The sequence below is a fragment of the Bidens hawaiensis genome, unplaced genomic scaffold (genome assembly GCF_021521415.1).
Source record: "Bidens hawaiensis isolate Kalapana, Puna unplaced genomic scaffold, B.hawaiensis_p1.1 tig00001087_1, whole genome shotgun sequence".
Classification (NCBI taxonomy): Eukaryota; Viridiplantae; Streptophyta; class Magnoliopsida; order Asterales; family Asteraceae; genus Bidens; species Bidens hawaiensis.
Window position 1 is genome coordinate 1,740,014 of NW_027491062.1, and position 18,867 is coordinate 1,758,880.

The 18,867-nt window shown below is 34.2% G+C and overlaps 1 protein-coding gene, 3 non-coding genes and 1 pseudogene across 5 annotated transcripts; all 5 read right to left on the bottom strand.

The window, feature by feature from the left end:
• Positions 1–217: 217 nt before the first annotated feature.
• LOC143557190 (transcription factor MYB35-like) lies at positions 218–2,126 on the bottom strand. The gene is made up of 3 exons (XM_077046321.1): positions 1,964–2,126; positions 1,717–1,849; positions 218–1,093 (listed from the first exon to the last, which is right to left on the bottom strand). Exons 1-3 carry the CDS (start codon positions 2,097–2,099, stop codon positions 391–393), a joined length of 972 nt encoding a protein of 323 aa, XP_076902436.1. The 5' UTR covers positions 2,100–2,126; the 3' UTR covers positions 218–390.
• A 7,945-nt stretch (positions 2,127–10,071) lies between these two features.
• Positions 10,072–10,190, bottom strand: LOC143559017 (U5 spliceosomal RNA). The gene has a single exon (XR_013139847.1). It is a non-coding gene; the product is annotated as a U5 spliceosomal RNA (small nuclear RNA).
• Positions 10,191–10,709: 519 nt separating this feature from the next.
• LOC143559087 (U1 spliceosomal RNA) lies at positions 10,710–10,870 on the bottom strand. The gene has a single exon (XR_013139872.1). It is a non-coding gene; the product is annotated as a U1 spliceosomal RNA (small nuclear RNA).
• A 1,667-nt stretch (positions 10,871–12,537) lies between these two features.
• LOC143559037 (U5 spliceosomal RNA) lies at positions 12,538–12,657 on the bottom strand. The gene has a single exon (XR_013139853.1). It is a non-coding gene; the product is annotated as a U5 spliceosomal RNA (small nuclear RNA).
• Positions 12,658–13,751: 1,094 nt separating this feature from the next.
• On the bottom strand, positions 13,752–17,002 carry LOC143558503 (DDT domain-containing protein DDR4-like; annotated as a pseudogene). The gene is made up of 10 exons (XR_013139751.1): positions 16,912–17,002; positions 16,786–16,823; positions 16,570–16,651; positions 16,301–16,407; positions 15,926–16,076; positions 15,748–15,840; positions 15,525–15,645; positions 15,389–15,431; positions 15,065–15,265; positions 13,752–14,968 (listed from the first exon to the last, which is right to left on the bottom strand). The product of XR_013139751.1 is annotated as a DDT domain-containing protein DDR4-like (transcript).
• Between the last annotated feature and the right edge of the window lie 1,865 nt (positions 17,003–18,867).

An 18,867-nucleotide genomic window follows, 5' to 3' on the forward strand; every position in this document is an offset into this window, starting at 1 on the left:
ATAAAATCCAATAAACCTTTTTTTAAATGTAACATGAATTATGTAGTGTAAAAAATATTGGATAATGGTTGATCAAACCTTTTAGAATGAGGTCTAAGAACTTCATGGGATGAGAGAATATGTAAGCTTTCTTTAATGACGTGACATAACTATATTTAACAAGATTATATACTTTTCAATGTCTCTATTTTATTCAAAGTTCATACTTTTCGTTTGGACGTGATTGTTATTATCATAATCACAAATATATTATTGTTAAGACTTTTACCATGAAATATCACTTTGATTTCAAAAGCAACCATTTTTTACTCAAACCATCAAACTCACAACTTTATGGAACTAACCATTATTCTAACACTCCAAAGGTCAAACCAAAAGTCAACCCTACTTTTAGTTATAAGATTGTTCACCCAAAAGCCCGGGAAAGTCCAAGAACATGTCATCTTCTCCATCTAGCATGCCTTCCACAAATGATCCATCACAAGCATTCTCCATAGTTTCCGTAACACCATTCATTAACGGAGTGTTACCTTCAAAGGTAAGTTTTTCATCATTCCCTGCATTCCCATCTTGTGCATTCTCAACTAGAAAGTCACGCCAATTAAACGGTTGTTGTGGAGTCATTTCATTCAAGGTTGAACAAGAACTTGAAGAAGACGATGAAGATGACGCCACAGAAACTTGGAATTGTGTGAAAGATGTTTCATGGTTTGTTGATGAATCTTTCCCATGTGTGATGGCTTGAAGTTGAGTTAGAAGATCGAGTGAGTCGGTTTTGATCACCTCTGATGGTTCCATTTTGACATTGTTGTTGAAACTAGGAAATAAGTGTTCGGGTGTTGGGAGTTGTTGAGTTTGATCTTGACTTGTTATGAAGAATGTGTTCTTGTTTTCTCTACTGAGTGAACCCATTCTAGTTTTGGTTCTTGTGAGTCCGCTAATGTTGCCATAGTCAGCCAACATTTGCGAGAAGGGTCGATGAGTGACTGGATCAATTCCCATTGATGACAACTTCTTCTTTAGTTTAGTGTTCCAGTAGTTCTTTACGTCATTATCTGTTCTTCCTGGAAGTTGTTGTGCTATTATAGGCCACCTACAAAACAAATATACATCAATAAGACCAATGGGAAGCCTAAAACCAACGTTTTCATAGATCGGACTTCAAAACGAACTTATTACCAGCCCATTGGTTGGATCAAATTTAAAAAACTGATGAAGTAATAAAAAAATAATAAAATACTTACACTTTTGGTGTAGCTTTGCAATTTTATTTATGTTTGGTGTAGATTTGTAATTTTAGTGAAATACAACAACTCTTAAAACAAAAAAAAAAATAAGGAGTTTGAAGTACTAAATAACTTGTAAATGTGAGATTCGAGATAGAGAAATGGTAACAGTGAACCGGGCTTGTGTTTGAACTGCTACACCCAAAAACGCCACAAAACAATTAAGGATGGAGCAACATAGGCGTAAAAACACTCATTGTGGCTACTTTGAATACCAAAGTTTTGTCTACCAATATGACTAAGTTCATATCATGGACCTCTTTTATAATCCGATTCAAATAAAACTCGAGTCCCGGCTTACAATCAGATTCAATGATTCTTTACATGAATTTTCCAAAGGGCTTTTGTTAAGACTATTAAAACTTTTTTGTGCACATTAATGGTTAAAGAAATTTTTTATTTAAAAAATGTAGAAGTAAAAAAGAAAAACCTGCTGCCTATAGCGGAATGAAGCTTGATGATCAACTCCTCTTCTTGAGGCGTGAAGTTTTCGTGCCTAGTGTTATCATTCCTCGTAACATTTGTTTTCCTTAACTTACAACTCTTTGCGCATCTTCTTAATCCTTTTTCTCACACAAAAAAACACAAACATTAGAATCTAAACTATTTCTGAGTAGATACATCATACATACATACATACATAATATTAATTCATAGTAGAAATATTAGCTAATAACCTGGCTTTCTTGGAGCCCCAACTTGCCAACTACTTGTCGGTTGTTTGGTTACAAATGCAAGCATTTGTGCATCCTCCTCTTCATTCCACGATCCTTGTTTCATATTGATCTTATCGTAACACGAAGGCCTTACCATGATCCGATTAGGTGTTAGATCAAAAGACGACCTGAGATAAGAGAATTGTGCACATTATGAGTTTTGCATTCTAATAACAGAAATGATCAAAGAAAATGAACTTAAAAGAAGGTTTACTGGTAGGGTTGAAGAATAAGCAAGAAAAGCATGTTATATTAACTACAACTTCATGATAAAATGCATCTACTTTGAAAACTAGAACGTGTCACACGAAGGGAACGGATACTATCTTTTAATAATTAAATTATAAATGCTAGTAGCTCAACTATTTAGTCTTGAAATAGGTTTATATTTGGTGGATGATTAATCTAATTAGAAACTTATATTATTAATTTTAGTTGGGATTAGAAAGGTGGAAATGAGTTTTGAATGTGTTTTGATTAGTTACAAATGAGATCAAAAGTTTGATAAAGACATGATTCAACTAATTAATGGGAAAACCAAAAGCCCATTTTGTGCCAGCCTCTAATTATGTCCACCATTTTTGCATGACATCTAGGGTTTATGATCAAAATGTGTGATGCTTATGCTAATAATAAAGTTATGTGAGTAATTAACTATTGAGGCATCACATACTCTTGTATGATTCTTAAATCTGGTTCTCGAAGTCGGTCATATATGTGAACTTGAAAATCAAGTTATCATCTATGACTAGCTCCGAGTTTCGAGTTCTAAAACCAATAAGTCTCTTGTTCGTATCTTTGATTGTGAATATAGTACAACTATATTGATTAAGTGAGATAGGTTATTACTTTTTTCACTTTTTTTTTCAAATCAAATATATTTCACTAAAAAATAGTGTTTATATCGATAGTCGATACTAAAGGCAAACATGTAACACATGCTTCTTCCCTTAACACGTTAGTATCATCATGAAATCAGTATTTGCATTTGCAAAGGAGATCCATTTATCCTATAGTATTTGATTAAATGGCATTTAAGTTTTAAACCTATCTTTATTTTTATTTTTATTTTTTTTAAATCACTGAGATAAGTGTGTTTTCTTGACCAACTATTTGCAAATTTGTTACGAGACTAAAGATATTTTAAACTATTTCTAAAAGAATTATAACTAATTTATTTTAAATATCGGGGCTAAAGAAATAAAGATTGACAAGGTGACACATACCTTGAGGGGCTTTTAACTACATGTCTTGTTGAAAATGAGAAAGGGCACACATCACCAATACTTTTCCAAAACAACATTTCACCGATATTTTTTTAGTCATTAATTTACTAATATAATAATTTGAAATAAAGATAATATATCAAGTCACGATTTTTCTAAATATGACTCCTAGAAAAACAATAATAAATGAATATGATTCATATGCACGTTAAAAATCAAAACAATTCAAATTATTCATGTCCATCACGGGACTTGAACTCCCAACCTCTTTGTGTCGGGCAACATTTTACACACCACGATAATAGGCAAAAGGCTCATTTGTTTCAAAGAGTATTGTTGTAGAACACTCTGAAGAATTGATACAATCAATATACGAAATCAAAAGGTTATTGTTTTGGATCACCTAACGATTACAAAAGGAGAATATGAAAGTATTACAGTATACAAGAAAAGTGAATTGAACTAAACTGAAACCCTAATTTCCAATCGCTATATAAAACAACTCAGTAAGTTTCACTTTTGCCCCCTGAAGAATCATCCATCTAACAAATGAGCCTCAAACTATCTAATCTCTTGATAAATGACAGAACAGTCCCTGAAATATATTGCAAGGATTATTGACTTTAATCCCCAACAAGTATTTTATTATTATAAAAAGTAAACAAATATTTGTAAACTATAAACTTAGGATATATAAGATATAATGTAACATATTACTTAGGTTAAAGTTGTCTATCTTAGGTAAACAGAACTGTTTTAAAACCAAACATTAGAGAGAGTTGTTTTTCTTGTTTTTTTTTTTTAAATCAAAAGTTGATTTATGAGTTAGTAGTTATTTACGATAGCTACTACAAGTGAAAACCGTAAAAGTTGCTACCTACGATATTAACTTGAGTTATGTGAGTTTCCAGTATAACTTAAGTCATTATCTCAAATAGTGACTACTTATTTTCTTTAATATAAAAAAAAGATAAGTTATAACTTATAACTAATGTATTTCATATATTATCTAACACACTTTAACAGCAGTGTTTTGTCTATTAACCTTTAAACTTAATGAAGATGCCTAGACATATGTTTGTTGGGCCAGTAGTTGTTTGATGGGCCTTGGGTAAGGGTTGCACATATAATAACCAAGGGGAAACACATAATACTGCGAAGGTGCGGGCCTGCATATATGGTGTACGTCAACATTGGGCGCTCCCCAGTGACCGGTCCCACAGCTAAAGTTGGCGTATACGTCACATTAAAAGGCTGTTTGTGCGTAGTGAATGATGTTGGCCCGATATTGGTTGTTCCCGTTGCCCGCATGCCCAAAGCCTACTGGTTTATTGTTCACAAACCAAACAATATATATGCAAAACAGCAATGCCTTAAAAAATTTAATCATAGATATTAGGTAGAGGCCACGCGACCACTTGGGCCGACCTTAGGCTAGCACCCCTCTAGAGTGCAATGGAGGTCAACAACCTAGGCCATGAACGGCCTCTTCTATTTTTTGTACTACAATACTTACCCCTGGTTTCTTATTCCCAACGATGTGGGATGTGCTTAATGATATATTTATGTTTTCGTAATTATATGTTCTTAGTTATGGAGTCACATAGAATATGAATAAATGAAGTTATGGAACATTACCGGAAAGAATAAGAAAAGCCAATCATGTACGAGTCATTGTTGTAACGCTGATAACCACCATTAACATGTTCTGTTTGTTTGAGGTTTTATTTCTCACTGTCCATCTTATAGTTTCCTAATACGAGTATTATACCAAACACACCAATGCAAATAAGAATACTTCAACTTAGCTCTAAATATAAGTTTCCTACTCCCAGCTTCTAAATCGGACATGTATCGAAGAACCGTAGAAGCCATCTTTCATAATCAGATACAAATGGCATCCCACACCCACAAGAATTTTATATATATACTCTATAATTTGATGGTTTTTACTAAAACTGTGTATTTTCTTTTTAGATATCTCTATACAGCCGATGTGGGATGGAGTTCACAGTACATATTTTAGATGAAGTAACATGTTTCCTATCCTTGTAGCCCAAGGAGCTTTTCGAGATCAACATTTTATTTTGCGGGCCTGTTAGACTTGCCGGGCCTTGAATTTGGAAGACACGTGAGGTGAGTGCTATACGATTATCACGAGCTTAGCAATTGATGAATGATGATAGATCTCCAAGACTGCATCGTATTTGACTCTAACTAAAACGGCCCATTTCAACCCAAGATACTTTCTTAAGCCCGAAACGAATTGATACTTTCTTAAACTGACCGCCCGTTAGCTTACCGGACCCACCGGTCCGGCATACTTCATTGTATGTAAAGGTTGAATTGATACTTCATTGCTCTAGACAATGTTGATTTGAAGTTTGAACCATGGTTTAGCTGCAGGGTTTGAAACCAAAGATATAAGTATGTATAAGTCATTAGATTATGAACAACGTGTTGGTGCATAATGTGAAGGCTTGAACTTATAACATATCAGACAAGATTAAAACATTATACTTTAATATAAGATAACTAACAAATATTGATATGGTACAAATAAAATACAAATGATGATGGTGGTGAACTGGAGACGGCTGTGCATTATATTTTTTTATAAAGATTTAACTTTGTTTTTGAACAAGGATTCTAGAAACAAGGGTTTTGGTCTTTAAACAAAAAGTAAACAGATATTTTGGACATGGTTAATGAAATGGGCAAGTTCAGGGATGGCCATGCGTGAAAAACAGATTTTGTTGACTGACAAAGGTCATTAGGTGAAATGTAAAATCGATCGCACAATAAACGTGACAGTAGTTTTTAAAAAACTTTATAATTTATGGCATTTAAAACATAGTTGCTATATTTAATTGCTATATTTAACTTTAAAATGTCCACACAGATTAAAAATACAACTATTAAAATATTTGATTTAAATTTACTTTACTATCTATAATATATATAAACGAAAGGCAAGGGATCCTCCCACACCACTCTGAATGGTGAAGCGTGTCAGTTTGTGTCTGAGGTTGTCGGTCGTCGTTTATAGTGCCTCATATAGGCCTGTACGGGTCGTATAGGCCTATACTGGTCGCATAGACCTATACGGCCGTATAGACACTTTAAAAAAAAATAAAAATTGATGACCATATATACAATATATCAGATTTATACTAGTCGTATTTGGCTCGTTTATCTTAACGGGCTTAAATGTTGAGCTCAAGCTTAGCTCGTCAAAAGCTCAAGACTGTTTGGGGTTGGTTGACCCAGCTTGTTTATTATTAAATTTTCTAAAAAATTGAGGTCTTTTAATATTCTAGACATACTTGTTGCTTACATATAATAAAAATTTGAGGTTTTTTAATATCTAGTCCACATACATTAAAATAAAAGTACACCCCAAAATACATCATGTTCCAAACACATGGTCCACATACATAAAAGTAACCAGTTCACCCAAAATGCATCTAGTGTTAAACGTGGTCCACATACATAAAGTTCATATTAGTGCACATCAACACATAATGAAAATAAAATAAGAACTACTGTGGTGGTGGCCTCTGTGCATGTGGCTCCAATGCCGGTGGTGAACCATATCCGTATAGGCCTGTATAATCGTTTTCCAGCAGCGATTAAGCCAGTCTAAATGTTTCTTCAAATGTTTTCTATACGGTCGTATAGCCCTATACGACCGTATAGGTTTTATGGTTTTGTCAGAAGGCAATACGAGCCATTTAATGCCTATACGGTTCGTATAGACCTATACGGTCGTATAGGCTGCAAAAAGCTATTTTTTTGTCCCCTTGTCAGGCATGCATACCCTATACAGCCGTATAGGCCTATACGAGCCGTATAAGCATGTGGGGGTGGTGTATGAGGATCACATCCCAAACTAAAACAGAAAAATCTTATGTGTCACGATGTGGTCGCTCCCCATTTTTTTGGAGTCACCAGATTTGCTTGATTTTTGAATGATGGATTCTTATGCATTTGACCCGAATTCACGGGTATGGGTCTCATCAAACCTATATATTTCTTAAACGGGTTATAATATCTCATTAAATTTAAAACTAATATCACCAAATATTTGATATAAAAATCCTAAAAGTAGGGATATACTAAAAATTAATATATGATTTATTTAAAAAAAGATATATATATTTTATAATTAAAAAAACCAATTTTATAGTAAAAAATAAACGGGTCATGGGTCTCATCAAACTCATATAACTTTTAAACCGGGTTATAACATATCATTTATATGTGAAACAATTTATCATCAAACCATAAGTATATTATTAACTTTCATACAACAAAAAAATATTCAAAAAATAAATAAATATTAGTAACAAATAATATAAAACAACCCCCATAATATGGGGATTAAAACTAGTATAATATATAATTAGGTTTAATTTATCTTTTGAAATTTAAGGTTATTCATCATATTTCATTTCTACGAACAGTCATTTGAGGCAAAACCGAAACATAGTTACACTAGGTTTATTTTTATTGAAAAAACAGGTTCTACAAATTACAACAAATGAATGTTAGCACACTAAACTACCATAATATTTAACTGATGTTCAAACGTATAATTTATAGCCATTTTATTCAAAAGTAAAAGTAAGAGACCATTGTTACACAGATTTAAATAATGGGTTTCATTTCTTTAGCTTTCTCTACACAGCCGATGTGGGACAGAATTAGAGTTACAAATCCTGAGTCTTATATGCAACCGATGTGGGATGGACTCCACATACCAAATCCTTCTCACCTTCTACCATCATGACACCAACACCGCCACCGCCGCAGATGTCGTCTCCACCAGCCACTTCCACCTTACGAAGAAATAAAGTCATTTTGATACTTTTTTTCCTACTACGATTTGTTTCAACTTAAATTTATATAAGTTAGAACCTGTTTTGACTGGAACCAAATTAGTACTTTTTAACAGTGACCAGTTTTGACTCGAACACATCAGCTGGCGGGAATGACCGAATCCACCGAATTAGGAATATTTAAGTTTTGCTTTGGTTAATGCTAATTTAACCATGGTTTGTGTTGTTGGGTTCAGAACAAAACAAATGTAAATATTAATAGATTATGAACAACAATGTTTTCGTAAAGAAAGTGGGTAACAACATTAACACTATATTTCTTCATTACTAAATACATGTTAAATTAGTGGTTCCTTTTATTTGATCGTGATGTGAAAATTGAAATGTGAGAAAGGAACCCGTGATGATGATATTAACAAGTTTGACCAGTCGAAGGCGAGCTAATGGTTGACCAGGGTGATAGGCCGAACCAAGAAGTTGACCATCAACTGTAATGAGGAGGTTTGGATGTATTGTAAAATACAACGCAAATCAACTAAATTCGGTATGGGCTTTTCTATAGAAATGGCCAGAAGAGTTATTATATTTTCATTATGTGTTTTTATTACTTACACATGATCTTGATAGTGTTTTTACACAGTAGAAGGAAGCCGGTCGATTATGTTCATAGTCAGTTGGCTGCATAGAAGATTCTTATACATCTTACTACACTATCAATTTCCTACACAAGTGATTTTTGCTTGTGGGACAAATTACTGATTCATGCCCGGCCCGAATGGTGTAACATAAGATGACACCTACTTCAATCTGAAGCCAATAACTCGAGACATAAACACTCAAAGACTCGTCATGGGCCCAGTGTTTCCCATAATGTTTAATAGGTATAGCGTAACAATAACAGAAAACAGTTTGGAAAGATAGACATGGGTTTTTAGCTGTGCATATATCCTAGAGGCAAAGGTAGCAACTTTAACCCGTTTATGAACGGGTTGATTTGGATTGTGATTTATCTTAATCATACCAGATAGATCACAATAATTAACAGTTGCTCAAAATTGTCTCTGAACATTTACATGCATCATTAATGTATCAATATTGCATGAACATATACAACTAGGTTAATATTTTAGATAGATTCTGGATGATAGTATCAACAAATCCCACAAACCATAATAGAACTTTTTGAAATCTAATTTAAGTTCTATTTTATTCTCGTGTAAAAAGAGGTTCGCAAATCTCCAAATTATTATCTTTATTTGTAAACATCTTAAAAGCAATAGACTTAAAAATTGGGCCGCTGCTTGGTTCATGGATCGTGAGTTATGGTCTTATTATATTAAACAGAAGAGAGATTGTATAAGTATTCGTTACAATTCAATATCATATGCATATTTAGGATAGGTGTTTGAATTTTGATTGTTCTCTAATGTGATTTTGTTAAGTGTTACTTTGCATATAGATCTTTGGGCTAATGCCGAGTTGATTGGGTTATTGCGGACCAACCAACTATGTTGGAGTGTATATAAAGAAGAGAGGCTGGCTAATTATTCTTCTTCACCCAAAATTGGGTTTTACTCATCAATTCTGTATAATCAACATCACCTCTAAGTTCATACCACTCCTAGTTTTGATACCTTTATTTGTCTTCAATTCTTGTTCTTCGTGTTGAGTTGTAGGCTAAATTTGATGTATCAAATATACTAAATATTGTAATAGATTGTATTGTTGTAGCGATTAATGTTACATCATAGCGTTTATATAAGTTACATACTTACATGTCTAGTCTATAATCTATCCTAAATTAGCTAATGGTTATGTAAAGATGAATAATCCATTTTGTATGAATAATTTTTAGATAATGTTGAGTGTCATCATTTTGTGACCGTAAGAGAATACTTATTTAATGTTAAAACAATCAATCATACACAGGAAAAACCTACACAAATATGTACATTTCATAAACGAGAATGAACAAAAAGATTTAAACTAGCAACTGGTTGGAGCCTTTCAATAATAGAAAGGACTCTCCAAAAATAGTCGTATGCCACTTGATGCAGCGAATACACGGTATTCTTTAGTAAAAGGCGAAAGAATAGTTCGCTTTGTATTCACTGTGTGGCTGCGTGCCTTTCACCAGGATCACCTGCATGCCTGAAATAGTGGTTTCACCTTTTCATCTTTCTCTATGCAACCGATGTGGGATGGACTCCACATACCAAATCCTTTTCATTCTCTACTCTTTTTCCTACTTCTGTTCGGTGTAATTATTCTGAACCTGTTAGCTGGCAGTGTTTGGTTTTTGGATTTGCAGCAACAAAAGAAATGTAAATATTATCATACAACCTCCAAACAGCTTGGGAATATAGTATATATTCAACAAACTGATAATATATAAAAAAAATGTTTGGAAAGACGAAAACACTGTATCATGAAATGACTCCTGCTCTATATTGAAGTCAACAACTTGAGACATAAACACACCGAGACAGAAAACATTCAGAAAGACAGTAGTTTTCAAGTTGTGTATAGATATTGGATTGCGATTTATCTTAAATCATACCAAAGATATCAGAGTAATTCAGGGTTGCCAGTCCTGTAAGTTTAAAAACAGTTTTGTAACTTTAGACTTAAAAGTATTAGGCAGAGGCCGCGCGAACGCAGGCCTCCACTGCAACAAATTATGACGTAGGCTCGACCACTTGGGCCGACCTTAGGCGGGCACCCCTCCAGAGTGCAATGGAGGTCACCAGCCTAGGCCATGGGTCTTATTGATCGCCCATTGACCCCGTCCAGGTAAGTGAGTATTCCAAAGGCCTCTTCTCGTTTTTATATACAGCACTAACTCTTGGTCTTTTTTGACATTGCCAATGTGGGATACCCTCGCATTGCTACTTCTACCGCCTCTTCAGGTTACAGTACTCTTTACCACAAGCGCAACCTGTCAAACTATGGATTAGGGGTTTGAAAAGAATGTGTGATTTTGGACACCTATTGAAAATTTGTAAGTTTAAAGGAGGTGGCATTTACTTATGGATGATTTATGTTGGTGGTGTTTCGATGTGTAGTAAAATCAAGAAAATAAGTTAAAAGGATAACAATTAACAGGTCAAACGTTATGAAAATAACACTAAGAGTAATTTTTCCTGTGTGATTTCGTACATTTTTAAATCTGCTTTTAATTAAAATACACATTTAACATATTAATTATATACAATAAAAAAATATAAAAAAAAGTTTAGATAGACAAAATGGTGGTGCCATTTTAACCCAACCCAACAGGCTTCCTGCTTTGACTCTTGGATATTGTCATTGCACCTTACATGGATAGCTATGACCTTGTCGTTCTAAAGACCGTTGCAATATGTGAATACAGGATGAGTCTTGAATATGAAAGCGGTATTCACAAGGTTGAAACCGTTAACTTATTATTGTCAATAACTTTTCATCTTCTCAAGTTCTTGATCACGGTTTGAACAAACCATGATTTCCTTTCTGTTTCTCGTAATAGTACTAGAATTTGAGCAAATTGTGTTTAATATCGTTATGTCAAAGAATTGGACTTTAGTAAGTTTGATTTTGGTTGTCATATAAATATATGTCACTGTATGTTAATGTCATTTGTTTTGTTTGGCCTCTGAACATCAGATTAGTCATAAATTAATCTTAACTTTCTATTCTTTGTAACTTATGTATTGGCATTTTAATGAGAAATTTCTATATTTTTAGGCTTTTAGCATTATGTCTTTTGCCATTAGAAGTGTGATTGTACTTTTTTATGCTAGTGATGATTTTCCTTTAAATATTACAAATGTTACTGCTTGTGACGCTAAACAGGATTCTCCATTTTCTAATTTGAGCATTTTGATGCAACCGATGATCAGTGATAATACACGGTTAAATCCTTAATTGATTTCTTGATGACGTCGAGTCTGAATTTCTCTATTTGATGTTGGTTTATGACGGTGTTGATGATTTGAAATATGTTTTTTGTTAGTGATTCAGGTGCTACAAATTTGCTACTTTTGAACTTTGTGTTACTGTTTTGGCTGTTCTTCCTCATCTTGTTTGCTATCTTAAGAAGTTGGATATGTTTTATAACAATTTATGATTTGTAATTTCATGATTTTAGTCATCTAATACTTTTTTTTCTAAATCAATCCGTTTTGGCCATAATGGTTTTGTCAAAACCGTTGGAGGTACTAATTCAGCGCGTGTTTAAAAGTTTTTAAATTATACAGATCGACCCCATTTTGATGTAAAATACAACACAAATGCGCGCTTTGTTATTGTGAGAGAAAAATAATTGAATCCACCATATGCAAATGCGCACCTTGTTATTTCGAAGGACAAAACAATTAAACCCACCATTCGCAAGTGGCCAGGCTAATTCTTTCAAAAAACATAGCAAGCAGTTCAACTATTAAACAAAGACAGAAGAAAAGGTTTATAACTTCAAGTTTTGGTTGGAGCCTTTCAACAAATAGAAAGGACTCTCCAAAAATAGGCTTATGCCACTTTGCGCAGCGAACACACGGTATTCTTTAGTAAAAGGCGAAAGAATAGTTCGCTTTGTGCTCACTGCATGGCTGCGTGCCTTTCACCTGCTACACCTGCTTGATTAAATAGTGGCTTGCACCTCTTTAGGTTTCTTTAGACAACCGATGTGGGACTGACTCCACATATCATATCCTTGTATTTTTTTTTAAACTTTTTCTACATTGAGTGGCATATGCCATATGAGTAACCTCTTCACCATCACCATAACCTCCACCTACTTAGCGCTGTTGACACCGCCGCCAACACCACTTGCCAAGACCGTGCAGCCGCCTTACAGGTGGGTGAACTATTTTTGATAGGGGTGTGCATTAGGGATGAGATCGGGACCGTACACTGTGCATGGTGAGATTCGGTGCGGTTTTAGGCTAAAACCAAATCAAAAACCAAAACTTTGGTTTTTGGATTTTTTAAACCGTTCGGTTTCGATTTCGGTTTCGGTTTTTTTCGGTTTTTCCATTTGCTTGCAAATTTTGATGCGCGAAAAACAAAGTTGGGGAGAAATAATATAATATAAGTATATTGAATTTTGATAATTATACCTTTTTAAAAGATATTCGAGTTACATATTTATTAATTTTTTATTAATTATTTAAAATAAAAATATAAAAGTTTAGAAATTCGGTTCGATTTTTCGGTTTTAATTTCATTCAAAACCAAAACCGAACTGTAAGTTCGGTTTTTACAAAAACATAAAACCAAACCTTCGGTTTTTTGTTTCGTTTCGGTTTTTCCGGTTTCGTATTTGTTTTTTCGATTTCTTGCACACCCCTAATTTTTATGTCTTTTTTTCTTTTCATCTTGACGGTATATTCTAACGCACGCCTGTTTTAATTAAAACTTGTTTTGACCCGAACAAAAAGAAATTTTTAAAGCACCCTCTTAGTTTAGGCTTACTTTAGTCAATGCAGAATTTCGCTCCGTCGACGCTAATTTGAATTATGGTTTGAAACAAAAAATAACTGTAACTGTCGATTATGAACTGTTTATGGTACATAATGCGCAGGCTGAACTAAGCATCAAGTGAAGCGTAGGTAGATGCGGTATTATTTTGGAGTAGCCAGAAGAATTATATCCAACAATCGACATATGCAAACGGTCCAGGCTAGACTCTATCATTGGACATAGCTGAGGTAACAGACCGACCCGTAGCAATAAATGTTTCAACACATTAGCAACCAGCTTATAAACAAAACTAAAGCATCAATCTTGCATAAACACATACAATTACGTTAATGTTTTAAAAATCTACGCTAAAAACGCAAGAAATTAGTAACTTTCGGGATAAGGCGGATGGTTCAAAGTACAACAAACAATTCGGCTTCTAAATGCTGATAATATCAACAACCAAAATTCTCAGATATAAAGACTTGTAACCATAATAAAAATCTAATTCAACGCCATCTCGTTTCGCTAAATATTACACCCCACTGAAGATCAAGAACCCGCTTGCTTATTAAAAACGCGGCTTGTTTAAAAAATTACTCGGTTTTAGAAATCGTTTGTATCGTCATCCTTTACAGGCCCGTCTTCAAAACCCGAACCCGGTGCAAGCTCATTTAAATCAAGAAACCTTCTTTTCCGTGCACCCGCTTCAAACTCGTCTTGTTCCGAGCTCTCCACCTTCATTGATGCCCCGTTTTGTTCTTCTTGGTCAACCTTCGGGTCTTGCTCGATAACAGGCTGGTCAACCTTCATCTCTTCATTTTCATTATCAATATCATTCTCGTTTTCATTCTCGTTACCATCATCAACTTCATTATCGTTATCGTTATAATTCTCATTATCATCCTCATCATAATCATCATTATTATCGTTGGCATCGGCTTCGTCACTACTTCCCATCGAAAACCCGGATTTCTCACTCGGTTCCGAGTGCTTATCCGAACTCTCGGAAGTCTCGGGCTGTTCCATTTCGGGCTCAGAATCTGAAAATTCAAACTGTTTGTAATCGATTCGGGTTCGCACGGCCCGTCTACTACGTCTAGGGCCCTTTCTGATTTCATTAACCGATCTCAACTTCGTTTCACGACGGGTACAGCCCGATAACTTTTTAACTCTTTGCGGGCTTTCGTCACTATTTTCACTTGCACTTAAAGATTCTTCACCTTCGTCTTCATCTTCAGCATTATCGTCATCCCATCTATATTCTTCATCTCCTTCAGAACTACTCGACATCTTCTTTTTTTCTTTTTAAATATTCTTCATCGTACACGGCTTCACCGACTATATCATCCTCATCACCATCCTCGTTATAATCGCTATCCATACGCGCCTCGTTGTCTGAAACCGCTTCAACAAACTCGCGTGCAGAGTATCGTTGAGGTCTCTGCCTCCTTCGACTACTGCGTGTAAAGATGATAACAGGTCAAACGGGCCATTTGATTGTTTATCAATCAAATTTTGTTAAGAAAAATGGGTGTGAATAATTAACGAAGTACCTGCGGTCCAGTTGTTGAGATTCGTTATCCTCGTCACTCTCATCATAGTTGAGTGAATCAGGAGATGGTGGGCTGAAGGAGGTGTTGTGGTTATTTTGTGAAGTGGCAGGCGCGGGCCCACCACCCGATCTACCATTTGTGGAAGAATCCTGTCTCAACCCTTCTCTTCTTACGGTTGGTTCTAGTGACTGTTGCTTTCTTCTACAAAAGTCAATAATCTAAGTACAAGTGCCAAGAAGAACGGATCAAGTCGAGTCGGGTCGCCCAACAAACATATTTATGAAAAAGAAAAAATTGAAAGTGTAAAGGTGAAGAATTGAGTACTTGGTTATCTCGATAGCCTCGTTGATTGATCGGTCATAATCATCTAAAAATAATAATGCAACGGTTTAATATGATGGGACCAAAGGACAACAAATATTTTTTAAAAAGAAGTTAATAAATAAAGAATTAATCTTACCAAAAGTATAGGAGACTTGTTTTCTACCACGAAGAGATCGGCCCGGACCAAGCCCATCTATAATCATACCATCTAAAAGAAGCGCCTCTCTATGTTGTTTCTTTAAAAGTTTCTCTTTCTTCTGCAATAATAAACAATACAGGAACCATGAATGAAAACACTGTTGTAACACAAACAATTATCTTATTATATTACCACTTAAAATAACAAAACAATGAGTTACCTTTTGGACTTTCTCAATCTCCGGAAGCATGTCGTTCTTTAATTTCTTCCCGAGAGAAGCTTCCCTTCTGTTTTTGCTAGAAAATAGCTTCTCCTGATGAACCATAAACGGGTCGATTTTTGTTGGTACGAGCAAAAAGAGTGAAAATAGATGCAAAAAACTCGGTCATGAAACTTACAGACACGTCTTGAAATTCATCCAAATTAGTTGAAACTGTTTCCCACTCGTAAGATGAAAACGAGTGTACATTTTTCCCCTTTCCTTTCTTCACTTCGACTTTTCTAATTTCACGGTACAACCTTTGACCAATGATAGGATCGTCTTCATACCTTCTCACCAACAAATAACACACAATAAGTCCACACAAACCAACACCACTAAATAAGTAAATATCACCACCTAAACAAAATATTTAACCTAGCAGCCATCATATTTTGTTTCTAAGTGCAACTGACGATCATTCAACTTGGATTTTTGCATGTATAACGGTTTTTTTGCAATGAAAAGCAAAGCTCCTAAATATATAGATAATTAAGAGATATAGGTATATTACCAGAAAGAAACACCATGAGAATTACCGCCCGTACGCTCTTTACGAAATGCAGAAAGAGGAACACCGTGCTTTATGGAGTCATCTATATAGCTTCTGATATCATCTTGCTGCAAGAATTACGCCATATACACTTCACAAATGGTTATTGAAATTAACATGACTATTAATAAAAATGATATTTATTTCACATTTTCGCAAAAAATAATAGTTTATAAAGAAAAAAAGACTTATGGTTTAAAAAATCAACCACTCTTTAAAGAAAATGTTACCTCGACACGAATATCACATAAAGCTTTCAATATCACCACATGAACACCAGGATCAAGGTTCTTATATGTCTCAATTTCGGTCCTGAAAAACAAAATATTTAACCAATTGACCCAAGAAACAACATACAACCCAAATTGACCCATTACAGATAAATGAGTCAAAATTGCAGCTTTTTATCCTAAATAAATGACATGTATAAACTATGAGTAACCTACCCATGTGATGCAACTATAGGTAGTTCTCCTTCTGAAACCTGCAATAAAGTTACAAAGTTAACTTTATGAATTATGATTAGCAACACTACATACAACCAAAATGATCAAAATAATTTACAAAGGTACCCAATGCCACCAATCTCTAAGCTTTCGGCATAGAACAGTAACCCAAGTGTTTTGCCCTAGCGCCATCCGAGTAACTGGAGGTATTGCCTAAATAAAAGAGCATAGTAGAAAACAGTAAAGTTAACTTTTTTAACGTTGAAATTAAGTGCAAGAAATGGAAATCGGTAGATACGAGCCAAATCATTGTAGTATTGTACCCAAGTACATACATTAACACATTGTCTTGCTTTCAAGCTTTATATTTTATAACTTGTAATTGATTTACTACCAGACTACAGCTAGTTGAACATAATAGCAAAATCAAATCTCATATATTAGTTTAAAGTATATGCAATTTCAAAGTTTTGCTTCAAGTGGCTCAAATGATTAACATCTATTAGTATTGTTAAGGTTTACCTACGAGGTTATTGCAACATGCTAGTTGTTTATAAAGGTTTCTAAGATTTCACTCAAGCACAAAGAAAATACATATGATGAATCTTTCTTATAAAAAAGACATGTCTTTGGCTGGCAGTATGTTCTATCTAAAGGCATGAAGTTCAAAAACTTATCATATCTTCAAATAAAGACCACTAAAAACAATTAAAACAAGAATAATCCTATGTTTGTATGCACCAAAAAGAGGCAGTCATCATGTATTTTGTTAGATATGTTCCTCTAACTCAAAGATTACCTAATAAACCATACCAAGAAATAATGATCAGAAGTTATAATGCCCTGTTTCTATGCAAAGATACAATCTTTAACTTTCCCAAAAACCAAAGCTATTTCTGCAAAAAGATACAATCTTTTTCATCTTCAAAACCAACACGACCAACTACTCTACCCATGGCAACATACCCATCTAAACCTACCAACAAATGCACATTCAAGTAACAAATTTCATGAAAAATACTTGCAAAAACAAAATTCTCAGCTGTACGAACATCATAGCAACCTTTAGCAGAGAATTATAAAGACACTCATTGTGGCTACTTTGAATACCAAAGTTTTGTCTACCAATATGACTAAGTTCATATCATGGACCTCTTTTATAATCCGATTCAAATAAAACTCGAGTCCCGGCTTACAATCAGATTCAATGATTCTTTACATGAATTTTCCAAAGGGCTTTTGTTAAGACTATTAAAACTTTTTTGTGCACATTAATGGTTAAATAAATTTTTTATTTAAAAAATGTAGAAGTAAAAAAGAAAAACCTGCTGCCTATAGCGGAATGAAGCTTGATGATCAACTCCTCTTCTTGAGGCGTGAAGTTTTCGTGCCTAGTGTTATCACTCCTCGTAACATTTGTTTTCCTTAACTTACAACTCTTTGCGCATCTTCTTAATCCTTTTTCTCACACAAAAAAACACAAACATTAGAATCTAAACTATTTCTGATGAGATACATCATACATACATACATACATAATATTAATTCATAGTAGAAATATTAGCTAATAACCTGGCTTTCTTGGAGCCCCAACTTGCCAACTACTTGTCGGTTGTTTGGTTACAAATGCAAGCATTTGTGCATCCTCCTCTTCATTCCACGATCCTTGTTTCATATTGATCTTATCGTAACACGAAGGCCTTACCATGATCCGATTAGGTGTTAGATCAAAAGACGACCTGAGATAAGAGAATTGTGCACATTATGAGTTTTGCATTCTAATAACAGAAATGATCAAAGAAAATGAACTTAAAGAAGGTTTACTGGTAGGGTTGAAGAATAAGCAAGAAAAGCATGTTATATTAACTACAACTTCATGATAAAATGCATCTACTTTGAAAACTAGAACGTGTCACACGAAGGGAATGGATACTATCTTTTAATAATTAAATTATAAATGCTAGTAGCTCAACTATTTAGTCTTGAAATAGGTTTATATTTGGTGGATGATTAATCTAATTAGAAACTTATATTATTAATTTTAGTTGGGATTAGAAAGGTGGAAATGAGTTTTGAATGTGT